Raw genomic sequence first — 10,165 nt, 5'->3', positions numbered from 1 at the left:
AAAAACATCAGTCCCAAGTGTCCCAGCCCAGGCTTCTTATTGTGGAGTCATAAATTAAAGAACCTAAATCAGTTAAGCATTGCAATTTTGAGCAGAGCAATACCTAAGGTGTTGCAATTCTAAGTGGGGCAACACCTAAACACGTTCCTTCTGGTCCTTCCCCCCCACAAGTAAAGTTGGCAGGAGATCAGCTGCTGGGTATTTGTGTGACTCTACCTCTTTGGATATCATTGGATCAGTCTGCCAACTGGAACACCTATAAAGAGTAATTGGATGGTGCACTTGCTGGTCGGGAGAGGACATACACAGCAGGAAAATGACATCTGTGGTGGTAAGACTGATAACAGCTATTTGGTGCTGGCTGCATAAGGATGTCTCTCGAATCTTTTACCTGCCCGCTGTGCTTTGTCTGACCTACACGGTGCTGAAAGCAATCAAGCTGTATCAGTGGAGAAGGGAGCTGAACAAAGCATTGAAGAGTTTTCCAGGCCCTCCAGTCCACTGGCTTTTTGGCAATGTCCATGAGGTAAGGAAAGAGGTGGGAGTGCAGAACACTTCAGTGGTGGTGGTGAAGACTTAAAGCTCAAATCGAAAAACCAAAAGCAGCTTCCTTCTATAGAGAGACAGCCTGCCTAGTGGTTAGAACACAGGTCTGGGAGCCAGGACCTCCTGAGGTTTTCTCCAAGCTCTGATATAAAGTTGCTATCTAGAATGGAGGGGTGGGGAAGTCACTTAACCTCCTGCCTACTCATAGTGAAGGAGGAATAATAATGTTTACATTGGTCACTGGTTGTTGAGAGGATAAAGTGATAATTATACAACGCTCTGAAGACATTTATGCTCTATAAATGCTGAAGTGTTAGGATTATAACTATATAGATTTTTATAAAGTTACCGCAGGAATTTGGAAGGGTTATAAATTCTCATGTGTCAAGAGATAAGCCAACCAGTAGCTAAGGAGGGCTTGAAAAAAACTATTTGTGTGGGAAAGTTCTTCCAGAACTGTTTTTGGCAGGGTATCTTGTAGCATCTTCTGAATCTGATAGTACTGGCCGCTGTTGGAGACAAAATACTGGACTAGATGGACCCACTGGTCTGATCAAGTATGGCAATGACCATGCTCATATGAAGTAAAAGAGAAAAATAGAGCAACTACTCCACCTTCCTGGCCTCTAGGCTAATATCATTCAGATCTATGTTTCATGCGTAATATTGTATAGCATGCATTATACAGTGTGTGCTTTCCATTTAAGTAGCCACAGAAGAAACAATCAGATGGGGGCAAGAGGGATTTGAGACAGGAAAACTCTGGTTAAACTTTCAGTAGAAAATAATCTATGAGCAAGTTTATTTATTTACTTATTTTGCATGCTTCCCATTCAGTAATTTCTTTGCAGACATATAAGGTCCAAATTTATGCTTGTGTTCTTAGCTTATAGACATTGAAGGTCAGATATTTACTGAAGTCAACAGGGTTATTCATGTGAGTAAGTGTGAGCCTTCTAATGTGAGTAAGGAATGCATAATTTAATCCCCAAAAGATTGGCCACTTTGGGGGTTGGATTATCAATGGCACTGAGCTGGGACAAAGGTGGCATCACATCACCTTTCTGCATCTCTCTGTCCCCAGTCCTGGGGACAGCAGGGGATTGTTTCAGACTCTGGTGTAATTTAGAGCAGTCTCGGGGCTGCTCTGTAATATGCCTGGCTGTCTAGGGCATCTAAGAGCCATCCACCGGCCAAGGATTTCTGAAGCACAGTGTACGCCAGTCACCCCCTTCCTGACCCCAGCAGACCCTCTATCCCAGGGGTCAGAAGCATGTAGCATAAAGGTGTCTATGCCAGCCTCTGAGACTTGGAGATCCCCAGCTGCCTTCTTATGTCAGCTTTCTACCCCTCTTACCACCAGAGCAGAGCACGGGGGATAAGGTAAGGGTTAGGGAACTTGCCTTGTGTGAAGCCTCCTGCAGAAATGAAATGGTAAACATAGTATTTTGTCCTTCTTCCCACAAATCTCTGGCCTGGCAATCCTAATCAAGCAGCATGGGCTGTGTTGCAATAGTCTGAAAATGCTAAAGCCAGATCACTAGAATCCGCCAGGGCTTATAAAAAGCAAACCCAGCAAATTCTTTGCCATTTTGCACTGCTTCTTCTGCTAACTCATTTGACTGTGCGTAGGAAGGACTTGACATGGGATGCTTGAACTGATACAAAGAGAACTGCCAAAATGACTCACTCCTGAATTGTAAGCCATTACTTCAGCTGGAATATTGTGTTATGCAAGTGAGTTAGTTACACTGAATGGCAACCGAGTAGCTAGTTTCCTTGCCAGTGTGTTGTACAACAGCTCAAATAACAGAAACTGATCGTCTGTCCCTCAGTAAGAGATCCTGCTTAGCTCAAGTAGATCGACACCACCCTGTGGTGTCAGTCGTTGCTTTACATTTTGTTTCTTCTCTTTATTTCACACTAGGATAGTTTATCTTCACTGGCACAGTTTCAGGTATCTCCACCTCTGACCCGTCTGCTCTAGGGATGCCCCCTTAGGTCTCAGGGCTCCCGCTGTCACCTCTCTATAAGCAGAGTCTTGCAACTTTGTCCCTCCAGACCATGGTTTCAGGCATGCAGTCCCCCTGCAGTTCACTGCCATTAGCCTATAGCACCTGCAGTCTGGAGCTCTCTTTTTCAAGGGCTAGGACAGTGGTTTACCAGAGACCAGGAAGCCATCACAGATATTTAAGGACAAAAGCCTTCCAGAGAAAACATGCAAAACAATTGACACTCTATACGCTTGCTTCAGCTTACCAAGTGTGCCTAGCACCTGGAGACCTTGGCAGGTTCTAGTTCTTCATACCCTGGAGCAGGGGTTGCCATCTTGGTTAAAGGTTCCTGGCAATTGGTTGGATCCAAATGAGGGCCCTCTCAGTCAGTTTAAGCTGACACTTCTCTACAGTTTGTGGGGCCTTTGTTTCCCAGGTGTCCTGAAACAGGTAAAACCAGTTACTTCGCCTTTGCCCGCGGGGGGGTGAAACTTCAAAGGCCAGGTAGCTGCATAACCAGAATTAGGATTTAGCATTAATCACCCCTTAGTGTGTCCGTATTCCACAAGAATCTCAGCCAGCAAACCAGGAACACATAAACATGTATAAAATGTATTGACACAAAGGCCTATGAATGTTCGATAGACCCATACCCGTCTCACGCATCTCAATATAACTCTTCTGAAGTTTCCATGTGTCCAAAGATGGACTCAAACCCCTCACTGTTTAAGTTTCTGCTTCTTGGCATTTCCACAACACCTCACACAAGGCGTTATGATGCCTCTCTCATGCCTAAGCCCCAGTCTGAAACTCAAAGCTGGTGCAGAGAGGTGTTGCCCTGCCTGTCTCAGCTGCAGGGCCTGAGTGGGTAGATGTGCTCTCAGAATGATTAACTCCACACAATGAAGCTGGGAGAGAGGAGGAAAAGGCAGCCTCTCTTATAACCATTAGCCCAGAGATTGGGGAATTCATCCAGGATATGGGACATCCTGATTCAATCCCCTCTGCATTCAATCCCTGCCCATGTTCTGCCCCCCTCCTTCCCCCTACCCTGAAGCCGGCGGGAGTTCAGCTCCAGCTGGCAGGCTCCCTGCTAGCCTCCGCACCACATGGTGCCCAGGAAGCAGCCGGCATGTCCCCCCTCCAGCTCCTATGCGTAGGGGCAGCCAGGGGGCTCCGCACGCTGCCCCTGACCCAAGCGCTGCCCCCACAGCTCCTATTGGCTGGGAACCGTGGCCAATGGGAGCTGCGGGGGTGGCACCTGTGCACAGGGCAGCACGCAGAACCGCCTGGCAGCGACCTCCACGTAGGAGCCGGAGGGGGGACATGTCACTGCTTCCGGTGGGGGGGGGTCAGGCACTTGTGACCAGCCTGGGGAGGGTTGGGCCAGTGGCCCGGTGCAGCACTAAGGCCAGCCTGAGGCTGGGGGAGCCGGTAGCTTGGCCTGACGCTGGAGCAGGGGGGCGGCAGCTGGGGCAGGCAGCCTGGCTCGGGGCGGGGGGGTGGGGTGCAGCCAGTGCGGTTAGAACAGGTGGGCTGGGGCTCCTCTGGCTGTGCGGAGGGGGGGCCTCGGGAGGAAGGGGCAAGGCCTGTGGGCTAGCCTCCCTGAAGGGGTGGTTCGCCAGCCGCCCATGCACTTCTGCTTCATGAGGAGAAGGGATCTGAGCATAGATTGTCCATTTTTCACATGAGTGCCCTAATGTCTAGGTTACAGAGTCAGCCTCACCATCTCTCTGGCCCAATGCATATTTAATTCTATATCCACACAGAGGAATAGCTTCAGTGGGAGAGATTGAGAGACCCCACATCAGAACATCCTAGAATCTAGTGCTTAGGGCCCTCAGCTGGGTGGAGGGAAACCCTTGTTGAAATGCCTTCTCCTCATCTGACAGAGCGGGGAATTGAACCACAGTCATGAAGGAGTTTCCTAACCACTGGGTTACAGGTTATAAGGGAAGCCTCTTCCTCTCTCCCACTGCCACGGGGCATTTTGTGTAGAATTAAGTATGGAACATCACTATTCTTGGAAGAAGTAGCTTAGGCCTGTAACTCTAGGAGAGGTTCACAGAGATACGTGCCTCCCTCCAGCTCAGATTGAGGGGCCTAACTCCCCGAGAGATGTGGGGCTTAGAATACACCCCTCTCCTTCACATCCGCTATTGGCTGATTAAGGTGGTTCCGTGCCTAGCACGTTGGCTTTTGTGGATCCCATTCTTAGGGGCTGTCTCTCCCTAGGCATCGTAGGGAGCCTGGCCACCTAACTCAGCTTTTGAGGATTCCACGGGTGATGAGGGGTTTAAGAGTTAGGCATTGCACCACTCAACCTTGCAATGCCTAAGTTTTGTTTGTGGATGTGGACCTTAGTGTTTCTCTGGCTAGAGCTGATCAGGATTTTGAAATGTTGACACAGACACATGAGATAACCACAGCAACATTTTACATTTAAAAAAAAAATTGTGTCCATCTTCCAATCATTGCTATAGCTGCTTGGGAAATTTTGAAAAATTCAATGACAAAACAGGGGGAATAATGTCAAAGCTTTTTACCTGTCCCCTCTCTATCTTGCTTTCCTGCCACCTCTAAATCTAAGGCGAGGTCCACACTAAAACGTTAGGTCGACCCAGTTACATCATTTAGGGTTGTGAAAAATTCACACCCCTGAGTGACATAGATAAGACAACCTAATCCCTGGTATAGACAGTGCTAAGCCAATGGAAGAATTCTTTTGTCAACTGAGCTACCGCCTCTCAGGGAAGTGGATTAACTACAGTGACAGGGTTTTTGTAGTCTGGAATTGGGACAGCAATTTAGCACATACTTAAATCTCAGTAATCTGGAAGTTTTCCGGATTCAGGGCCCTAGACATGATGAAGTTTAAATTCTTTTCCTTATTTTTCTGTGTTTCTGACAAAACCAAAATACATGCCTATGGACAAGAAACCTTCCACTTTTGAGAGATTTGTTTCAGTTTGTCAAACAGGGCAGTATGGAGTATCTCCAGTGATTTGTTTAGAGATCAGGTGCTCTCAGAGGTCTGCCTCAAACCATCACAAAGCAAAACAAAATAAGCAGTTTTGATTGCCCCAAGGCTTCAGTAGAGACCCAGCAAGACAAGCTGGCTCCTTCCGGGTCTCATCTTATCTGAAGAAAGGGCAAAGTTTATAAACTCCTTTATCTCCCAGAATGCCATGCCTCAGCTCAGAAATGCAATTGGGCTGCTAAGGAACTCTGTCTCCTAGCAACCTTGCTCCCCTGAATCCGAGAGGACTATCCCAAGTCAGCCTTGTCCCTCACCTCTGAGGGGAGCTCCAACCCGCCCAGCCTGGGGAACCCCAGCCTCACATTCACCAGTATGTTTTAAGAGGTAAAGCCTGGACCAGGGTAGTGCCACGTTTTAAGGGCCAGTGCGCTTCATTCCATCCAGGGCACTCTGTGTCAGCCTCTAATTAATTCAACAGTATCATGTATAAATAATTAAAATTGGGATTGAAGCATCACTGGTGGGGGACTGGTGCTGACTGAATGTCCCAGGAGATGAGTGAATCCCTACCCTGATGGGAGGGTGAGGAAAACAGGGTTAACTGGTCCAGAGGTCCCCATTGCCAAACAAAACAGAAGCTAGGGAGGGGCTGCAGCCTACGGCCGTAGAAGTCCCACAGATGGCAGGTTGGGGTCCCTGTTTGCACAAAGTGAACCCTCGGACATTTGGAGTGCTGGACTATGGTGACCTGCTGTTACAACAACTAATCATAAATCTATATTGGGGTAGCACCTAGGAGCCCCAGTCATGGACCAGAATCCCATTGTCCTAGGCATTGTTCAAACATATAACAAAAAGACAGCCCCTGCCCCAAAGAGCTTACAACAGGTGGAGATAGACAGACAGGGGGAGCAATAGTTATAATTCATTTCACTATTATGACACCAATGATCAACAGTGTAGGGGCCTATGACAAAGCTCTGTCCTTGCCTCTGTGGGTCCCATGTTTCCTGGCGGATTTCGCTAGCCTCAGAGGCTCACTGTGACCCTCCACGTAACCCTTCTTTCTCTAGAGACAAGGGCCACAGTCTACTGAGCCATTTTCATCATAAGTCAGCAAGGGAAGTGAGGAGAAGTTATCCTTCCTTGCACAGTCTCTGTTGTCTCCCAGTCTCGGTGATTAATCAGGGGGCAAAGGTGGGGGGGGAGCCCGGGCCCACCCTCTACTCCAGGCTCCAGCCCAGGGACCCTAATAGTATCAGCTGTGGTAGCTGACCTTTTAGAAACATGACATGTACAGTTCCCTAGGCTACTTCCCCCACAGCAGCCCTCACTTCCTCAAGCTCCACTTCACCCTTACCTCAGGGCCTCCTTCCTTGCGCCTGATATGGTGTGTATTACTCAGCCTCTCCAACAGCACAACTTCCTCCCACAGCTCCTGACATGCACACCCCCCTGACTGACTGGGAGGCTATTAACTTGTTTCAGCCAGCCCCTGATTGGCTTCAGGTGTCCCAATCAACCTAACATTCTCCCTGCCTTCTGGAAAGTTCTTAATTGGCCCCAGGTGTCTTAATTGACCTGGAGCAGCTTCCATTTCACTTAACCTGGTACCAGGGATTTGATTAGCCTGGAGCTAATATATCTATCTCCCACTACTTTTCTATAGCCATCTGGCCTTGCCCTGTCACAGGGCCTCAGAAATCACAGTAGCTGTCCAAGTTAAAAGTCAGCTGAAAAGTCCAGTGAGTAAAAATGGGTGGGAAAAGGGGGGGCTTGGCAAAGGCACATATAAGACACCTAACTTTTGTCTTCTCCTTTGTCATTAACAGAGCTGGCTGAAAATTTGCAGATGGAACATGATTCTGTCACAAAATCCGATTAATCGAAATCTAAACATTCCATAGACATATCAATTTTGACTCAATTTTGTTTAGGGAAAAAAATCAAAATGAAGCCTTTGTTTCAAAACAGCTTTTTTGTTTTGAATTTTTAAAAATATTTTATTTGTATATATTTACATTTTATTTTATATTCTTTTATAAAATAATGTAAACATGTAAAAATAAAATGCAAAATAGAACAATATAAAACATAAACATTAACTACAATGTAAAAAAAAAATAAAAAAAATCAAAACAGAAACATACCATTTCGATTTTATTGAAATGGAAACTTTTAATGGACCCCCAAATGATTTTCTCCCCCAAATATTTCATTTCACAGGAGACTTTGAAAATCAGTGTTTCATTCTGATTCTGAACAAAGATTAATTTTGAATTCACAGATTTCCCCATAAAACAGAATTTCAGGTTCCCAACCAGAACAGGTCATTCATTACTAGTATTTAGTAATCTAGATATTCACTAATTCTTATAGTACCGCAAAAGCACACGGTGCTGTAGAATAACAATCCCTGTCCTTATCGGCGCCATGAAAACTAATGATTTTCCTCACTGACTTTTAAGGAAGCATGATCAAATCCTATGGCTCAAGCTCATGCAACAGAGACCAAGCAGAGCTGAGTTTGACCCTTGTAGCAGTAACACCTCCTGGAGTAGGTGGCACTTCAGAAGTTTTAAGAAAAAGGACGATGGTACATAAGGAACATTAGCTGGGTGCTAGTGCAACAATGCAGGCACACAGAAGAGAAGGCACAGAATCAGGAGTGGGTGGTGGAGCCTGAAGGAGCTATCAGGGCAGAAGTGTGGATGACGTGTAAGAAGCACAAGACAGTGTGGGAGGAGATGAAATTTTAAATGGATGATCCTAACTATGTGTACTTTCAGGGCCAGATTCCCTAGCTGGTGTAAATCAACACTGCACCACGAAGACAATTTGGACATCACATATGTTTTCAGATCAATGGGCGAGAACAACAACAAAGTCAAAACTCTTGGCATCGATTTTGATATTGACTTGAAGGAAACAGATCAAATGTTGAAAGTGTTGTTAATATTCAGCTGTATAATAAATTAGGGGACAATGGATAGAAATTTTTAAAAAGAGTAAATGGGATTGTCACAGTTCAAGGAAACTGCACTTGTATTCCCCTTCTATGGTCCTCCAGGGCACCAACTCTAGGGTCCCAGCTCCTCCGCAGTCACCTTTCTTGGGCAAAAAAACCAGGAGTACTTGTGGCACCTTAGAGACTAACAAATTTATTAGAGCATAAGCTTTCAGAGGCACACATCTCTCTGCCTTCTGACGAGAGTATTTTCAGGCTTCACAGCTCCCTGCCTGCACTATGAATTCCCCAGCAAAGGCAGACTGCCTGTGGAGGTCTGCTTTACTTTTCTCCTCAGAGCCGGTAAACAGTGTAATTGCCACAGTTATAAAAAGTTACCACACAGTTCTTTCTAAGCAAGCATATTTATTCTTAAGGTATAAGCATTACAGAGAAAACATATTAAAAACAAACAATAAAAGAACTTACATGTGTGGTTTACCAGAGATCACCTCCAGCTGCAACAAAATTTCTGGCTGGTGAACAGTCCTTCAAACCTCACCAAGGGTCACAAGCTCATAACAGTTGTTATCTCAGAACGAGCACACTCATGAATCTATGGTCCCCTCCTTTGTTGAGTTTGGATCTTTGAAGAAACCATGAATGGGTAATTAGTCATACAGGGGGGTTCCCCCTCAGGGAGAAGCTTGCATAACCAGAGTAGATGCATTGCACACTCATCCTAGAGATTTCCTGGGAAAACTGTTGATCTTTAAAAGTTCATTCTTTTCTTGGCCCATTGTTTTAAGAGTTCTTTGAAGCACAAAACCCTTTCCAAAGTTTACATTAGTCCTGTCTCCCCCTAGAAGTTCGATACCATCCCATAATAATACATATACATTTTTATTTTCATACAATGAACTCCTAGGATACTTAATTCAATAAGGTTTGTCCAGGATATTGCAGGAAATTGCTATACCTGTCACAGGGATGACTCGGGTAATTATAGGCCAGTCAGTCTAACATCAATCCCAACCAAGATAATGGAGTGACTGATACAGGACTGGATTAATAAAGAATTAAAGCAGGGTAATATAATTAATACCAATCAACATGGGATTATTTAAAATATATCGAGTTAGTTTGACGGGATCTCTTTTTCTGATGAAATTAAAAGTCTGATTGATAAAGGTAACAGTGTTGATGTAATATACATAGACTTCTGTTAGGCACCTCTGATCTAGACCATACATCATCAAAGGAGCCACACTGATTTGCACCTGCTGAGGATCCATCCCTTTAGGCCCGTCTACACTGCAAAACAAAACAAACAAACAAACAAAAACACGAAACAGACCACGGCATTGCATTGCAGAATCCGGGTCTAGAGGCTGGGGCTCATGCTACTGGGCTAAATATAGCACTGTAGACATTTCTGCTCAGGCTGGAGCTTGGGCTGTGAGACCCAACCCCTTGCCAGGTTTAAGAATCCATGCTGGAATGTCTACACTTCTATTTTAAGCCCTGTAGCATGAACCTCACAAGCCTGAGTCAGTTGACCTGGGCTCTGAGACTTGCTGTTGTGGGGTGCTTTTTTTAAGTGTAGATGTACCCTAAAAGTCTTCATTGTGAGAAGAGACAAAAGAAGGCACATGATTAGGGCTGGCTGTAGATTTTTAATGTGCTTACTATTGTAGG

At 45.6% G+C, this 10,165-nt stretch overlaps 1 protein-coding gene across 1 annotated transcript in view; it reads left to right on the top strand.

The window, feature by feature from the left end:
* Nucleotides 1-316: 316 nt before the first annotated feature.
* The window catches only part of LOC102935382 (cytochrome P450 4B1), a 43,066-nt gene continuing 33,217 nt past the window's right edge, over nt 317-10,165 (top strand). The window contains exon 1 of the mRNA XM_007061593.4: nt 317-526. Within this exon, the coding sequence (XP_007061655.1) occupies nt 317-526 (210 nt within the window). The remainder of the gene's footprint in view (nt 527-10,165) is intronic.

The sequence above is a fragment of the Chelonia mydas genome, chromosome 8 (genome assembly GCF_015237465.2).
Source record: "Chelonia mydas isolate rCheMyd1 chromosome 8, rCheMyd1.pri.v2, whole genome shotgun sequence".
In the NCBI taxonomy this organism is placed as follows: domain Eukaryota; kingdom Metazoa; phylum Chordata; order Testudines; family Cheloniidae; genus Chelonia; species Chelonia mydas.
This window is presented reverse-complemented; position numbering and strand designations above follow the sequence as displayed.